This window comes from Chiloscyllium punctatum, chromosome 5 (assembly GCF_047496795.1).
Source record: "Chiloscyllium punctatum isolate Juve2018m chromosome 5, sChiPun1.3, whole genome shotgun sequence".
NCBI lineage: Eukaryota > Metazoa > Chordata > Chondrichthyes > Orectolobiformes > Hemiscylliidae > Chiloscyllium > Chiloscyllium punctatum.
Window position 1 is genome coordinate 46,331,349 of NC_092743.1, and position 18,632 is coordinate 46,349,980.

At 39.9% G+C, this 18,632-nt stretch overlaps 1 protein-coding gene across 2 annotated transcripts in view; it reads left to right on the forward strand.

Moving 5' to 3' along the window:
* rad54b (RAD54 homolog B) overlaps window positions 1–18,632 on the forward strand; it is a 209,963-nt gene that overhangs the window by 119,669 nt on the left and 71,662 nt on the right. For both annotated transcript variants that reach the window (XM_072570219.1, XM_072570220.1), the window contains 2 exons: window positions 4,946–5,212; window positions 14,436–14,729. In XM_072570219.1, the coding sequence (XP_072426320.1) occupies window positions 4,946–5,212; window positions 14,436–14,729 (561 nt within the window). The remainder of the gene's footprint in view (window positions 1–4,945; window positions 5,213–14,435; window positions 14,730–18,632) is intronic.

The window sequence follows — 18,632 nt, forward strand, 5'->3', positions numbered from 1 at the left end:
TCCGGCTGTTGCTGCTCCAAGCTAAGTACCCTGTAAAGACTAGGCTTGAATCTCCACTTGATTTCTAGTCTTGCAGGTTACTGTGTCATTTCCTCCCGACTGCCACCACTGATCCGAGATAAGTGACTTGTATAGATTTCTTCAAACTATTCTCATAGCTGGTCCCATTCTTGTAAGTGGCTCCTCCACTCTTCTGAATGCATTCACATTTTTGCTGTCCTGTGGCATCCACGCTGCATAATATTCCAAATGAGGTCTAACAAGGGTCTTGTACAAGTTCAACATCACCACCTTGCTTTTGTACTCTGTGCCCTTATTAAAACAGCCAAAAACCTAGCATGCTTCATTAACTACTCTTTTCACTGTCCTGCCACCTTTGTTGATCTGTGCACATATACTCTGTGCTCCTGCACTCCCTTTAGAATTGTACCCACTATTTATTGTCTTTCAGTGTTATTCCAACCGAAATGTTTCAGCTCACACTTCACTACATTCAACCTTATCTGCTCGCTCCACCAACTTGTTAATATCTTTTTGGAGTTCCACACTACCTTCCTCACAGTTTATAGTTCTTCCAAGTTTAATGTCATCTGCAAACTTGGAAATTGTCCCCTGCATGCCAAGTTTTTTTTAGCAAGTCAGTCCTTCAAGACTGTTCTTCCATTCAGCTAGGTGATGGTTAACTTCCTTCATGCCCTTTTCAAAAAAGAAAATCAACTTCTACTTTAGCCTTATTAATTTATCACCCTTAACTTTCTAAATTCGAAAAATACAAGTTTAGTCTATGCAATCTGATCTCATAATTTAATCCTTTTGTCTCCAACTTCATTCTGGTGCATCTGTACAAATCCTCTTCTCAGGTCAGTTTCTCCTTCTGTTGAAGTGTGGTGCCAATTGCCCAGTACTCCAGATGGGGTTGAATCATTGGTATACTAACTCTTGGTATCCAAATGTTAACTTGCTCAATTGACTGGCTGTCCAAATCTGTTAACACAAGTTAGACAACTCCATCTAGAATATTATGCATGAATTTCCCAGGTGTCTGACAATACTGAAGCAGTCAAATCTATGTGAATACAAGTTGGTACAAATGCAAAACTGTCCCAACTTTATTTGTAAACAAGTTACAATAGTTTTTGTGACAAAACAATACTATCTGTAATCTTATTTGCCCCCTTAACTTTACAATGCTTCTCAAGTCTGTCTCCCGTAGACTCTGTGGGACTGCAAAGCAGTTTTTGCTCTTCCTCCCTCTCTCTGGACAGTCAGCAGTTCTCTGTCATCGGTCATGTTGCTCTCCTCAGAATGTCCAGAAGATTCAAGACTCCAAGAGAGCAGTCTGCAGATTAACCCTGTGTTTATATATTTTTCAGTGGTGTTCTGGAACTTTCTATAGTTCTGGCCAATCAGGGAGACACACTTAATAGTTTGAGACATCGTCACTCATTTGAATGGTTGTTTCTTTGTTTGGCAGGACTCAGTGTCTTTCCATCTGGGCCCTCCTGAGTGTGGTGGATAAGTTGTTGGAGATATGCCTGTCTGGGATAACTGTTGCTTTTTAAATTATGCTAATGTCATTAGCACGTGGCTACTGTGTTTGCACTGTGTCTGTTGTGTGGGTTTTGTGACTTCAGTGTTTTACTTTGCCAATAGACCCAACGTCCCTTGATGTTTTGTCAGGTTAGCAATCTATCTATCTTTTAGTTGTCAGGAGGCTGCTACACTTGTTAGTAATTTAGGGATTTAACCTTAATCTCACCAGCTGTAATGATATCAGTCACTGCTCGTTTCTAAAATTAATACTTGGCATCTGTTAACTATGATTTAAACACAAATACATTGAATTACCATGCCAGTATTGACGAGTCATTTTGTTAAGTAGCTCCATCTGTTAATACTCAACTATTATATCTCTATACCACTATGCTATCAAATGCAGATTTTATTTATTCAACTTAAATTGTACAAGCTACCATGCTGGGATTTGCACCAATGATCCTTAAGTATTAGACTGGTCTCTGGAATACTAGCTCAGTGACATTACCACTTGGCCATCATGTTCCCAAATGTGGAATGTGGACTTTTTCTCAAGAGTGCCAGATTGCGAAGTTGAACACCTATAAACAGGGAATATGATATTTTAGCTGGCCTGTTTTCTGACTTCTGTAATGTCAAGTGATAACTTTCCAGAGAAAAATATCTGCCTCAAAAGTTAACTTTTTTTCTCCACAGATGCTGCCAAGCTACTAAATATATCCAGCATTTTTCATTCATCTTCTATTTTACTTCCTGTCTTTAATATGTTACGCTTTTCTCAATGTGCTAGTTAGAGGTTCTTGCAGAGCCAAGAACACCAAAGAAAACTAACTTTGTCAGTTTACTGAGTCGGCTACTTCAACAGTACTTGGGGGCAAGTAAAGATTTGAGTATCTACTTACTGCTCTGACTGGAGGAGCATAAAAGCTGACTCTCTAGAGACTTGTAATTTCACTTAACCAGTCAAGGTATTGTATGTGGTAGAAGGTTTCGCTCAACCCTAAATGTATGTCTGTCAGACTTGATAAACTGTGACTGTGATTGAGTTACTGGAGCATGACTTTTCCTGAAGTGGAATAGACTTTGTGTCTGTGTTTTATGACAAACTCTGGGATGGGATCTGAAATATAGGACTACAGAGTCAGCAGGAAGCTGATGTTTAGACACCGCACACAATTATTGTACAAGATTTTGGAGATTGACATGGTTGTGAAATTTGGATGTATTAAAGAAAACCAATAAAAGAGGGGGAAAACAGCAAGTACTATAAAAACAGACAATAAGAGATTCTTTAAATATGTATAAAGGAAAAAAGAAGCCAAAATGACCCTGACCCTTTAGAGAACGAGACTGTGAGAATAATAATGGAAAACCAGGAAATGGCACAGGACTTGAAAAAATACTTAGCATCAATTTTCACAGTAGAGGACACAAATAGCATTGCAGAGATATTAAATAAGGGACTAAAGGGGAGTGAGGGAAAAAAATATAATAATTATCTTCAGAGAAAAGAATGATTAGGAAACTAATAATAGCTGGAACGTGTCCAGCGGAGATTCACACGGATGATCCCAGGAATGGTAGGTCTAACATATGAGGAACGGCTGAAGATCTTGGGATTGTATTCATTGGAGTTTAGAAGATTAAGGGGAGACTTAATAGAGACGTACAAGATAATACATGGTTTGGAAAGGGTGGATGCTAGGAAATTGTTTCCGTTAGGCGAGGAGACTAGGACCCGTGGACACAGCCTTAGAATTAGAGGGGGTAAATTCAGAACAGAAATGTGGAGACATTTCTTCAGCCAGAGAGTGGTGGGCCTGTGGAATTCATTGCCGCAGAGTGCAGTGGAGGCCGGGACGCTAAATGTCTTCAAGGCAGAGATTGATAGATTCTTGTTGTCTCGGGAATTAAGGGCTACAGGGAGAATGCGGATAAGTGGAGTTGAAGTGCCCAGCAGCCATGATTGAATGGCGGAGTGGACTCGATGGGCCGAATGGCCTTACTTCTGCTCCTATGTCTTATGGTCTTATGTTCTGTGGATCTAATGGGATTTTAGAGGGAGTGGCAACAGAGATGGTGGATGTATGGTAGTATTCTTCCTGGAGTCCTTAGTCCCAGAGAGTTGGAAAATTGCCAATGTTAAATACCCTTATTCAAGAAGGGATGGAGACAAAAATTCCACCAGGTAACTATAGGTCAGTTAGCTTAACATCTGCTATTAGGGAAAAAATACTAGAATCTATTATAAGGGTGTAATAGCAGAACATTTCCAAACACATAATGGGCGGCATGGTGGCATAGTGGTTAGCACTGCTGCCTCACAGCGCCAGAGACCCGGGTTCAATTCCCGCCTCAGGCGACTGGCTGTGTGGAGTTTGCACATTCTCCCCGTGTCTGCGTGGGTTTCCTCCGGGTGCTCCAGTTTCCTCCCACAGTCCAAAGATGTGCAGGTCAGGTGAATTGGCCATGCTAAATTGTCCCTAGTGTTAGGTAAGGGGTAAATGTAGGGGTAGGGGTGGGTTGCGCTTTGGCAGATCGGTGTGGACTTGTTAGGCCGAAGGATCAAACAGTCAACAACCTTGCATGACACCATTGAACACCACTGAGGGTAACAATGACACAGAATGTACTCTGGATGGGGGCCTTCAGTGTCCATTACCAAGAGTGTCCAGCAGCTCTGTAACTGCTCAAGCTTGCTGAGACCAAAAAGACATAGCTGCCAGACTGAGTCTGTGGCAGGTGCTGAGGGTGCCAACAAGAGGAACTGACCTCTTTAACCTTGAATTCACTAATCGGTATCTGTCACAGTTGCATACACCCATGAGTATCAGTAGAAGTGACCATCACAGGGTCATTGTGGGGAGAAAGTCCCATCTTTGCATAGAGAATATCCTCCATTGTGTTGTATGGTTTTAGAGCCATGCTAAGTTTGACAAACTTTGAACTGATCAAGCAACTCAAATCTGGATATCTGTGAGACTTTCATTTTAAATGAGTTTGGGGTATAACTTGTATTTGATGTATATACAGTGCAACATTTCCTGAAAAAACATAAGAACCAACAACGGGTGTAGGCAATTTAGTCCCTCTTGTCTATTCCACCATTTAATGCAATCATGGCTAAACTCATGACTGCCTCAACTCCACTTTCCTGCCTGCTCCCCATAAACCTTTAACCTAATACCAAATATAAATCTGTCTTTCTCTTTAAATTTACTTTGTGTCCTACTGTCCACTGCACTCTTGGGTAGTGAACTCCACAAGAAAATGGGAATATTATGTAGTTTTTCTTTCCTCAGTTAATGATCATTATCTGCTCCAGAGCCTGAAGTGATATTTCTCGTATAAGTGCATTTTTTCTTCTTCAATATAGTTTGTAATCTAAGCATATTATGCTTTTGTGCAGGTTTTGTTCCTCAGCAACAGCTGAAGCCATCCCGACTCTTTGCAGTACCAAAACAAATTCGCACATCACTGCCACTTGTGTCACATCAGACAAATCAAGAAAATCACAATGAACATAACGTGTCCAATTCATTCACCACATACTACAGTGTCTTGTGGTGTAAAGCATCAAAGAAAAAACACAAGAAATGGGAGGGGGATGCAGTCTTGATTGTCAGAAAGACGTCTGCAGTTCTCAAGGACATGGAGGGCAAAGACATCGGAAAAGGTAAGCATGTTAATGTTAAAATCAATTTGTATATTCAGTTTGTGTTAGGACATCATTATTACAAATTCTTGAAAAACCATAATTTCCACAAATTACAAAACTGGAAAAATCCAACCAAAGAATAAGATAAAGAATATTTTCCTTTCATTAACTCACAGAATTTTAGGTATCACTGGGAAGCCCAGAATTTGCAGGCCGCGCATAACTGTCCTTGAAACTGACTGGCTTCCTCAGCTATCTCAGAGGGTAATTCAGAATAAACCATGGTTACTGTGGTTTTGAACATAAATGGGCATACGATAAAGTTTCCTTTCTTAAATGAAGAAAGGACATTAGTGAACCAGATTGATTTTTCCAACAATTGATGATGGTCATCATTACTGATTCGAACTATATGTTCCAGTTTTATTAACTGGCTCTCATTCCACTGTCTGTTGTCAGTGGGACATGACCCCATGTCTTCAGAGCATTACAAAAACAGAAATTGTTGGAAAAGGTCAGCAGACGTGGCTGCATCTGTGGAGAGAAATCAGTATTAATGTTTTGCGTCCAGTGACCCTTCCTCAGTTCTGAGTATCACCAGTTTATCTTGCAGCAATGAAATCATAGGATCTTCTGTTTGCCAGATACAAAGCTTTGGGAATTCTGCTATGTTATTGCCTGCTGTTCTACTTGTATGTTACCTGATGTAAGATGTTTCAAAGTTAAAGGTGGAGGAAAATTGGTATGAATTGTACAGATGGGCTAATAAATTCCAAGCTTAAAATGTCAATGTCTGGAAGAACGTACACTTAAAGCTCTACTTTTGACATGTACAAAATCACTTTGCCATTGATCAGCAATCCATTAATTTTTCAGTCCATGGACTTTTGCAAAGAATTTTCTCTTATGTTAAACTGTTAACTTGAGTGCATAGACAGAAAATCATATAAGAGTAGCCATTACACCGAATCTTCCAAAAAGACTGCCTTTTATTTTTGGCAGAATGAGATCAATTAAATACACTTTGATACTTGGAATAGATGCTACTGACAGAATGATTTTAACATGCTGCATTTCTTTTTCTTGCTAACATTGTGCACCAGCAAGTTACTTATAATTAGCATTGTTATTTGCCCTAGTTTCAGAAATTTACTGTTGCTAGTGTGACTGTAAGTTAGTGTGTTACCCAGAGTCTGGCTTTCCTGATATTCATTTTCATTGAAATTGACATGTGTATGTAGTAGAAGTTATTTGTGCAATCCAGAGATAATAAAGATATGTGTTATAAGCTGTGGGCATGTTATCTCTCATTCCTTTGAGCACAAGGGCTTGCTTCACTGCTTAGGAAGCATGGTTCATCTACAGGAACAGTCTTTTGCTTTGGTGTGAAATGCAGAACTTTAGTTTACAAATGGAGAGATATTATCAAAAATTAATTAGAAATATACCCTTAGAATTGCTCAGTTCCATGAGGGTTTGCTAACATTTACACATCTATAAGAAATGTGCATGTGCCTAAATAAATTTTCAATGATCTTGCATGACCAGGAAGTAGTGATTTTATTTGCAAACAAAAAAGAGGTCATCATTTTGTTCGTGATTATTGGACTCAGTTTTTACATTTTTGTCCTGCAGTTCCACTTACTTGATGGAAACATAGCCTAAATTTTTATTGAATAGTCAATGTGAAACAATGGATAGACATGAAATCCGCAAATGTATCTCTAGTCTCAGGGTAATTTTGTTTAATGAGCTTTTGGAAGAAAAGTGACAACTGAACCAACATCATTCCTTACAGGAGGGGAATGGAAATACTAGTAAAATTGTGATTTATACTGTGAATCTCAGCAGCAGAATCATTAGGCAATCAGATTTTTATATTCTCAATATGACAGGACCACTGCAAAAAATGTTTTTGTCAGGGCATGATGTCCCAATGAACACACGGTATTGATTTGGCTTGAGATGTAGTATAAAGTCTGTGTATCTTTAATTTACTTTATTTTTAACTATGCACTGAATTGGGAAAAGGGCTGAAGGAATTGCCGTATATTTTTGAAAAGCAAGCTATTGGCACTTATTTTAAGTCAAATTTACACTTTTTTTTGCAAGCAGCAGGAGAAATGTAACAGGAGATGGGACAACCCCAGCAAACTGTGTGCAAAGTGAGATTTAGCAAGCAGCAGGTTGCTGATTGATTTGTGGAGTTGTGACCGTAGATGACAAAGACCATTGGGCTGACAACTATCTAATTGTCTCTTGAGTTGCTTAAAAACCTTTTGGTGCAAATGATATTGGCAGAGGCCTTTGGACTGCTGAAAGGATAGATAGTGTGTGTTACGCTCTCTCTCTCTCACACACACGCACACACACACACACACACACACACTCTCTCTCCAGTAAAGTACCTAAATGCTGAGGATAGCTAGTTTATATTTCTCTGACCAGTTGCTGCAGTTGTGATGTTTGGATTGGAACTATTAGATTTTACAGGAAGTGTACAATTGGTGCCTCTTCCTTCAAAGTGAAAAGAAACTGAAGAAAGATCTTGAAGAATAGAAAGTCCTGATAATCAAAATGATTATCTCAGTGAATCCTAGGAACTAGTGCAGTTGAACTGTGAATCCCAATTTACTCCCTTAATTCATAAAACCACATTTTTTTTGTTTGTCTACATCTTTTTGTATGAGTGACTTGGGAGGTTTAGAGGGGAGATTAGAATTTTAAACAGTAGAGTTGTAGATATTTTCTGATCAACCTGTTCAGAGATGTTCTTGCACACTTCTGGAGCAGGTAGAACTTAAAGGCTGGAATCCTTGTCCAGAGGAAGGGACACTACCACTGCACTGCAAGAGATCTAACAGCAGAGTTAAATGTTGGCACTTCACAGTTCCTTATCTGTGATTAAAATCTATGAAATAAATAGTTGCTTGGCTCTCTCTAATGAGGGAGCAGCCTTAAGTCCTTTGGGACTATGGCGAGCTCATAGTACAATGGGAACTAGATCAGATAGGCCATTGGACTGAGGAGTGGCAGATGGAGTTTAATTTAGATAAATCTGAGGTACTGCATTTTAGAGAAGCAAATCAGAGCAGGACGTATACACTTAATTGCTAAGGTCTTCGGGAGAATTGCTGATCAAAGAGACCTTGGAATGCAGGTTCATAGCTCCTTGAAAGTAGAGTTGTAGGTAGATAGGATAATGAAGAAGGTGTTTGGTATGCTTTCATTTGTTGGTCACAGCATTGAGTGTAAGAGTTGGGAGGTCATGTTGTGGCTGTATAGGACATTGGTGAGGCCACTTTTAGAATATTGGATGCAATTCTCGTCTCCTTCGTATCAGAAAGATGTTGTGAAACTTGAAAGGGTTCAGAAAAGACTTAGAAGGATGTTGCCAGGGTTGGAGGATTTGAGCTATGGGGTGTGGCCTTATAGGCTGTGGCTGTTTTCCCTGAAACGTCAGAGGCTGAGGTGTGACCTTGTAGAGGTTTATAAAATTAGGAGGGGCATGGATAGAAAAAATAGACAAAGTCTTTTCCCTGGGGTGGGGGAGTCCAGAACTAGAGGACATAGCTTTTGGGTGAGAGGGGAAAGATATAAAAGGGACCTACGGGGCAACATTTTCATGCAGAGGCTGGTGCGTTTATGGAATGAGTTGCTAAAGGAAGTGGTGGAGGTTAGTACAATTGCAATGTTTAAAAGGCATCTGGATGGGTATATGAATAGGAAGGGTTTGGAGGGATGTGGGCCAAATGCTGGCAAATGGAATTAGATTACTTTGGGATATCTAATCAGCATGGATGAGTTGGACCGAAGGGTCTGTTTCCGTTTTGTACATTTCTGTGACTCTCTTTCAGAACAGAAACTTGGTCTTTATTTTCCGTTCACATGGATCTACCAATAGGCTAATTGACACTTGGATAACATTTTTAACTTTTCTGAGAATTATGGGAATAGTGAGGCCAGATTTCCTCCACACTACACCAGTGAGCATGACTGTGTTGGCAGTTTCTTTTCCACTTATCCATGCCTTGACTGTATGTGCCAATGATTATAGATTTCCTTAAGTTGTCATCATAGGCCTCCCTGGACAATGAACTGGTGCTGTGGCTAGAAAATAGTGAAGTGTGACTTCAAAGCAACTACTAAAAAGCTTTGTTGACAATATTTTAGTCTATGATTTTTCTCTAACTTTTCTCCCCTTTTTTTATTTGTGTGAACCAATTAACTGATGTTGGAATGCCATTTCACAGTAACTGGTCACTTCTAATATCCTTGGCTTTAGACTGAAACGTCGATTTTCCTGCTCCTCGGATGCTGCCTGAACTGCTGTGCTTTTCCAGCACCACTCTGATCTAAACTCTGGTTTCCAGCATCTGCAGTCCTCACTTTTGTCTATTTCTAACATCCTGTCAAAATGGGTGACGTAGTTGAGCATTGAGTGGTGAATGGCGATTGGAGTTGTAGAGGAGGTTGGAAAAGGACTTTGAAGTTAATGAGAGGGGTCATCATAGCCAAATCTCATGATCTAGATTAATAATTTCCAAAAGTATTTTCTGGTAGTGACCATTGATGGAATTCCTCACTGAATTATTATGCCCTCTGTAACCCTGAAATCTCAAGAGGGTTGGAATATAAAAGCAGAGATGTACTACTAAGACTTTATAAAGCTCTGGTTAGGCCCCATTTGGAGTACTGTGTCCAGTTTTGGTCCCCACACCTCAGGAAGGACATATTGGCACTGGAACGTGTCCAGCGGAGATTCACACGGATGATCCCTGGAATGACAGGTCTAGCATATGAGGAACGGCTGAGGATACTGGGATTGTATTCGTTGGAGCTGAAATGCGCATCAGCCATGATTGAATGGCGGAGTGGACCCGATGGGCCGAATGGCCTTACTTCCACTCCTATGTCTTATGGTGTTATGGAAACACTGAAACCAGTTGTTGTGGCTGTCCAAGCTCTGTTATCTCAGCACAGACTAGGGATTTTAAATAGGACTTTCTTTTTTCTGTATGATTCTTGGGTAAAACTGCAGGCCCACTGTGAATGAACGTTTTCTTATGTTGTGACTTAGTATCAATCTGCTTTATTATCAGAGGCAGCTACAGTATTGTATAAACATATGAACATCACCATCTTAGCTGTGAAATGTGATGAGCAAGATGGGAAAGCATTACCAACAGGAATAGCTATTCATTTTCATAGGGATTTGTGGCAGATATTTTTATTTCAGAATTCTGACCACTTAGATTAGATTAGATTACTTACAGTGTGGAAACAGGCCCTTCGGCCCAACAAGTCCACACCGACCCGCCGAAGCGCAACCCACCCACACTCATTCCCCTACATTTACCCGTTCGCCTAACACTACGGGCAATTTAGCATGGCCAGTTCACCTAACCTGCAGATTTTTGGACTGTGGGAGGAAACCAGAGCACCTGGAGGAAACCCACGCAGACACGGGGAGAATGTGCAAACTCCACACAGTCAGTCGCCTGACGCGGGAATTGAACCCGGGTCTCTGGTGCTGTGAGGCAGCAGTGCTAACCACTGTGCCACCGTGCCGCCCACTTCTAGTAAAATGATCAAAAAAAACATGTTCCTTGATCCATTCGACAGAAATGAATATTATTTATTAAAAAGTCTGTGGTGACATGATCTAGTATCAGAATATAAAATGATGTATAAGTATTTATTGTATTAAGATAAACTGCTATCTTATTGAAAAGTATGGCGAAATATTCAGATGCTTTTGTATGCTCTTACACCTCATTCATAATTTAAGACCTCTGCAGATTACATTCCATTCAGGTCAAAATGACCCAGACAGAACACGATTCTCCCAGGGTTTGTACAAAGAGTTGCCCTGAGTTTGTTCCGTAGGATTAATGGAGATGCACTGAGTTGATTCTCAGTGAAGGTGAAGAGGAGATTCATGTCAGACCCCGAGCTTGTCTGTGTTTCTCCAACTTTGCAGCTTCAGACAAAATTGAAGGTCAAGTAGCGGCATGTTCAGTGGAGTAGCGAAGAGACAATTAACTTTCTGGACAAAGCCACAGCTCCAAATCTATTTCAAATTAGAAATCTCCCTTCGCTGTCAACCCCACCACCTCTCCCTGCCCCCTGGCAAAACAGAAATTGAAGTATTATAATGTCTTTGCTTTTGCAGCCTTGTCACTAATTAGCAAGCTCATTCATTATGATTTTCAGTTGTTTGGAATGTTTTCATATAAAAATAATTTTAAGATAGCCAGCTAACCTACTTAAGATTATTAAATCTCTTCAGTCTTTATTTTTTCAATGATAATGTGCTTTTGAAAGTTGAGTGTTTTTAAAAATCTGATCATGTCACTTACAAATTTTTAATTCATTGTCTGGAGACATGGCGAACATTCTAAAAGGACAGTTTTTAGGCAAAACTAGAATTACTCTTGGCTTTTGCTATGCCTTGTTTGTCAATAATATTGTTTTTTTAAATTTAGAATGTATTTGTCAGTTCAATGTGTGCACTTGATAAAGATTTATTCAGACAGGACTTAGTGTGCAAACCAACATACCCAAACCAAATGTACAAAATGTATGAATAACAGAGCAGAGGAAGATAACATGGGTCAAAAATTCAATTTGAAAAATATCAGTAAGTACACTTGTAGCTGGTCATCTGGTCTGATTGCTCAAAGGCTTTGGTTCTCAGCTGGCAGTTTAAAATTGCAGCTGGTTTCTTCTACTGGAAATATTGCTGTGGATGTTCAAGTCCTCCTTTAAAAGCTGTCTATTGGTGCTTATACTTGTTTGTATTACTTTTGTAATTTTGTAAAAAGTCTTAAAAATTTTCTTTATTTCAATAAAAATACCTATAAAACAAAAGCTGTCTGTGTGCTTGTAGATGCCATCAAACTCAACAAACGGTGCCAGCTAAATTGGAGATAGAGAGAGATGTAGTGGCATTGGAGGCAGTACAAAGGAGGTTCACTCGATTAATCCCAGAGATCAGGGGTTTGTTGTATGAAGACAGATTTAGAAGAATTTAGAATTTAGAAGAATGAGGGGAGATCAAAATGAGGAATTCAGGATGACAAAAGGTTTGGGTAAAATAAAAGTGGAATGGATACTTCCTCTTATGGAGCATTCTAGGACGAGAGGTCATAGTCTTAGGATAAGGGGTAGCAAATTTAAAAGAGTTGAGGGGACCTAAGGGGCAACTTTTTAATTCAGAGGGTGGTATGTGTATGGAATGAGCTGCCAGAGGAAATGGTGGAGGCAGGTACAATTAGAAGGTTTAAAAAGCATCTGGATGGATATATGGATAGGAAGGGTTGAGAGGGATATGGGCCAAATGCTGGTTCTCGTGGATAAGTTGGACTGATGGTTCTGTTTCAGTACTGTACATCTCTATGACTGTACTTCTCCCAAAGAATTGCAACTCTGGAATTCACTACCCCAAAGTGTGGTGGAAACTGGGACAATTTAAGGAGGAGTTAAACAGATTTTTAATTGGTAAAGAGTTGAAGGGTTATGGGAAGAATGCAGGAAACTAGGGGTGAACAACATATCAGCCATGATCGAATGGCAGAGCAAACTCGATGGGTCAAATGGCCTAATTCTGTTCCTATATCTTATGAATTTAAGAACTTGCTGTCACTGATGGCCTTCCAAAACATGTCCCGATTCAACACACACAAAGCTCAATTGGTCACATGATTTTTCTGTAATATGCACTAAATGTTCAAAAGTCAAATCTGTATTCTAAAAGGTAGCTTTGATTAGCTCATCCTCGCACAAATCATCTGAAGATAATAAGGTCTTTTGTACAAGCAGTTGGACCATTCTTCCACAGTTGAATACTGTGACTATCTCCATTTTGATAAGGCAAAAAGAAAGCTATTATGTGTTTCAGGAGGTACATCACTTGCTACACTTGTGTCGAGACAATCAGGAAGGTTAATGGAATGTTGGCCCTTACATCAAGGGTGTTGAACTGTAAGAATAGGGAAGTCTTACTGCGATTATACAAGTCGCTGGTGAGACCACATCTGAAGTACTAAGGACAGTTTTGGATCCCTTATTTAGGGAAAAATGTCACATTTTTTTGAGGTAGTTCAGAGAAGGCTTACTAGGGTGAGCCCAGGTATGAAGGGATTGTCTTACGAGCAAAGGCTAAACAGATTAGAACTATATTCTCACTGAAGTTTAGAAGAATGAGAGATGATCTCATTAAAATATGGGGCGTGACAGAGTAAATGCTGTAAGGATGATTTCCCTTATGTGAGAGTCTAGAACTAGAGGGCTTAGTCTCAGAAAAGGGGTGCCAATTGAAGACTGAGATAAGGAATTTCTTGTGCATATTTAAAGGCTCAGATAAATTTTTGATCAGTAGGTGAATCAAAGGTTATGGAGAAAAAGCAGGAAAGTGGATGTGAGGAATGTCAGATCGGCCATGATCCGATGGAATTGTGAAGCAGATTCAAGGGGCCAAACAGCTTATTCTTATTCCTATTTCTTCAATCGTCCTGTTCTGATGGCCCAACCTTGCTCCATTCTAACAACTTGAAGATTTCTGTTCAAACACTACAGCTTCACAGAACATAAACCATTTCTGCTGAATTGACTGATTCCTTTGATCTGAAATGGTAAAAGCTTGTTTTTCCTTCTTTAAAAGGAATAATTCCATCTTTCAGTCTGAATTCTGCACTCTTCTGAACCTTAGGTTCTAAAGTCAACTGCTTAAGTACATCTGCAAACTAATTGGAAGCAATATCGTATACATATAAAATCTTAAATGGGGACATTATTTTCTAATGAGGGCTTTCAAGAGAAGGAGAATGAATCAGTCAGGTGACACTTTTGAGTATTAGGTGAGAGCACTTAGATTTATGATCCCGAAAGCATTCAAAATATTAATTTACTTGTACATTTGTGTTCTTCTCTCCACCCCCCACCAAAAGCACTTAAAATATATTATAATGCACCGTCATGTTGAAGTGTATCAACTGGGATTACCAATGGTATAGTATATCCTAATAACAAAATTAGGTAGAAATGGCAGCGCATCTGCATAGAATTTCATAAGGACTCAGATATGTACTAGAATTATATATTACAGATAATCAATGTTCATTCCTTTGCTGCCAAAATTTATAATTGCATATTGCCAAGACATGTCTGACTAAACAACGAAGTCCATATATGATATCACTTCCATAAGACTGACAAGATATTGTTTTTTTTTCTTCAGGTACTGGATACAAAGCAAAAGAACTTGAAACTCTTTCTGAAGGCCAGACCTTAATGCTTGGTGGGAAAGAGATTGAGATAATGGGACCAATCTCTGTGGAGGATTTTATGAGTGGCCGCTGTTTTCACTCCACAGTTGCTGGTTCATCACATGTACCAATGGCTACTTTTTCACAACAACCTTTGCTAAAACCTTTTACAAACCCGTTGAAGAACAGTGCTGGGTCCAGTCAAACAGAAATTGTTCAAAAAACCAAAATTGACTGTAAACCTAGGCATGATCCAAATGCGCCAAGTAAGCAATTTAATTGATAATTCTTGTAAGTTTGGGTTATTTGTTCAACCATTGAGTAATTATGATACCTGCCAAATTTTCCAGTAAACTCATAAAATTTGTTTTTGATATATGCCTATATCTCAGGATATAGGCATCAATGGCAAGAACAGAAATTACTTTCCAACTTTAATTGTTGTCCTTAATTGGTGTTGAGTCATTTTTATAAATTACTGCAGAAGAAGGTTGCTGACAAAGCTACCAGGAAGGAGGTTCCGGGATTTTCAGCCAGTGACAGGTGCATAAGATGAGGGGCATGGACAAGTGGGAGAGGAAGGAGCTGCTTTCCTTAGTTGAAGTCATTAATGAGGAGGCAAGATTTTTAAGGTGAAAGAGAAGGTTCAAAAGGGGTCTGAGGTAAAGATTTTCATCCAGAGGGTGTTGGGAATCTGAAATGAACTGGCTGGGCAGGCTGTAGAGGTGGGAAACTTCGCAACCTTTCAAAAGTATGTGAATGAGTACTTGAAATGTCATAACAAGTAGGCCAAGTGCTACAAAGTGAGATTAGTGTAGATAGGTCAGCACAGATTCATTGGGCCAAACAGCCTTTTCTGTGTGTATGACGCTATGACTGTGACAGTGAATGAATGGCAATGTAAATCCAAGTCAGGATGATGTGTGATTTGGAAGGATCTTGAAAGTGATAGTGTTCCATGCACATGCTGTCTTTGTCCTTCTGGTGGAAAGTAGAGGTTATGGGTCTGGAAGGTGTCGTTCAAGAAGGAGCCTTAATGAGTTGTCTGTATAGCCCTAAACCACACAAGCTGTTTATTTGGGTTTACTGAGTTCATTTACTCCAATAGATAACGTGTTTCAGAAGCTGGGTTGTTTAGCACAAGAGTGTCTTGGCATCCTGAAGGTAGAAAGGAAAATAATTAACCAGGCTTGTTATTCTTTTCTAGTGGCATTTGTTAAGAATGTTTGTACGAATGTTTGAGTTCATCTGTAATTCCTTCATTGTAATGCCCTCTTATGTTCAATGTTCTGCAGATATTCAACTGTCTATGCTAACCAATAAAGTACTACCATTTAGGCTAAGTAACAGACTTCTGGCATCTGGATACATAATTTGGTTCTAAGGAAGGACAGAGCAAAAAAAAACTTTTCTGAAACAATGTTATACTTTTGATAGAGCTTTATTTTTTTTTTGAGAATTATAGAAGTCCACAGCACAGAAGTCATAGAGTCATAAAGATATACTGCACAGAAACAGACCATTTGGTCCAACTGGTCCATGCCGACCAGATATCCCAACCCAATCTAGTCCCACCTGCCAGCACCTGGCCCATATCCCTCCAAACCCTTCCTATTCATATACCCATCCAGATGCCTTTTAAATGTTGCAATTGTACTAGCCTCCACCACTTCCTCTGGTAGCTCATTCCATACACGTACCAACCTCTGTGTGAAAAAGTTGCCCCTTAGGTCTCTTTTATATCTTTCCCCTCTCACCCTGAACCTATGCCCTCTAGTTCTGAACTGCCCACCCCACGGAAAAGACTTTGTCTGTTTATCCTATCCATGCCCCTGATTTTATAAACCTCTATAAAGCCACCCCTCAGCCACGACGCTCCAGGGAAAACAGCCCTAGCCTATTCAACCTCTCCCTATAGCTCAAATCCTCCAACCCTGGCACCATCCTTGTAAATCTTTTCTGAACCCTTTCAAGTTTCACGACATCTTTCTGATAAGAAGGAGACCAGAATTGCACACAGTATTCGAAAAGTGACCTAACCAATGTCCTGTACAGACGCAACATGACCTCCCAAGTCCTGTACTCAATACTCTGACCAATAACAGAAAGCATACCAAACGCCTCCTTCATTATCCTATCTACCTGCGACTCCACTTTCAAGGAACTATGAACCTGCACTCCAAAGTCTCTTTGTTCAGCAACACTCCCAAGGACCTTACCATTAAGTGTGTAACTCCTGCAAAGATTTGCTTTCCAAAAATGCTGAGTTTGCGCCAAAGATAACCACCGAACTAACCTAGAATAGTTAGGTGATGGTTTTGACTGGAAGAGACTGGATAATCCAAAGGGACCTCTTCTATGCTGAAGACCTCTGTGACTCTAACTGTTCTCATTCCGTTTTCAGTACTTGCCACATAGACTTGTATGCATTTCACAAGTGTGCAGCAAAATGTTGTGACGGTTTCTGCCCCCAACACACTCAAAAGCAATGAGTCCAAGGTTCACAATACTCTTTGGATGAAAATGAAAATAATTTCATTCTGTCTAAACCTTAACCTTTAAATTTATGCCCTTGGTTATTGATCCCTCCACCAAGGGGAATATTTATTCCTGTCTACCCCTCATAATTTTATACATCTCAATCATGTTCCTCTTCAGTCTCCTCTGTTGCAAGGAAAACAGCCACAATCTGTCCAATTTCTCTTCATAACCAAAACTCTCCAGCCCAAGCAAAATCCTGTTAAATCTCCCCTTCACCCTCTCCAGTGCAATCAGATCTCTCCAATAATGCGGATTCCAGAACCACAAACTAAACAACCTTTTATACCGTTCTAACATAACCTTACGCCAGTTGGCACTGTTGTCCTTGATAGGCCTCTGTCTTTCTCTGGTTATCCTTTTATCCTTAATATATTTATAAAATAACTTCAGATTTTCCTTTATTTTACCTGCCATCATTCTTTAATGCCATCTTTATGCTCTTCTAATTTTCTTTGTAAACTTCCCCTTGCACGTTCTGTACTCTTCTTGGGTTTTTGAGCTCCTGGTATCCATTAAAAACCCCACTTTTTCTTTTTATCCAATCCTGTACACGTTTTGATATACAGGTTCACAGGATTTGTTCATCCCATCTTTGTCCGCATTGCCTTCTTGAATGTCTGACACCAATTTACCTAAAAGTATCTGTCCCCGGTCCACTTTGGCCAAACCATACCTGATCTTATTAAAATTGGCCATCCCCCAGTTTAGAACTTTGATTTCAGGCCCATCCTTGTTCTTTCTTTAGCAATCTTGAATCTAATGGACTTTTGTTTTCATTTACTCATGGGATGTGGATGTTATTGGCTGGCCAGTATTTATAGACTGCTCAAGCTCCTCTTGAACAGGATAGGTCAGAGTCATAATGGATTTATGAAGGGGAAATCGTGCTTGACTAATCTTCTGGAATTCTTTGAGGATGTAACTCTGAAGATGGATGAGGGAGATCCAGTAGATGTAGTGTACCTGGACTTTCAGAAAGCTTTTGATAAAGTCCCACATAGGAGGTTAGTGAGCAAAATTAGGGCACATGGTATTGCAGGCAAAGTACTAACTTGGATTGAAAGTTGGTTGGCTGATAGGAAACAAAGAGTAGTGATAAACGGCTCCATTTCGGACTGGCAGGCAGTGACCAGTGGGATTCCGCAGGGATCAGTGCTGGGACCGCAGATTTTTACAATATATATTAATGATATAGAAGATGGTATTAGTAGTAACATTAGCAAATTTGCTGATGATACTAAGCTAGATGGCAGGGTGAAATGTGAGGAGGGTGTTAGGAGATTACAGGGTGACCTGGACAGGTTAGGTGAGTGGTCAGATGCATGGCAGATGCAGTTTAATGTGGATAAATGTATGGTTATCCACTTTGGTGGCAAGAACAGGAAGGCAGATTACTACCTAAATGGAATCAATTTAGGTAAAGGGGCAGTACAAAGAGATCTGGGTGTTCTTGTACACCAGTCAATGAAAGCAAGCATGCAGGTACAGCAGGTAGTGAAGAAGGCTAATAGCATGCTGGCCTTCATAACAAGAGGGATTGAGTATAGAAGCAAAGAGGTGCTTCTGCAGCTGTACAGGGCCCTGGTGAGACCACACCTGGAGTACTGTCTGCAGTTCTGGTCTCCAAA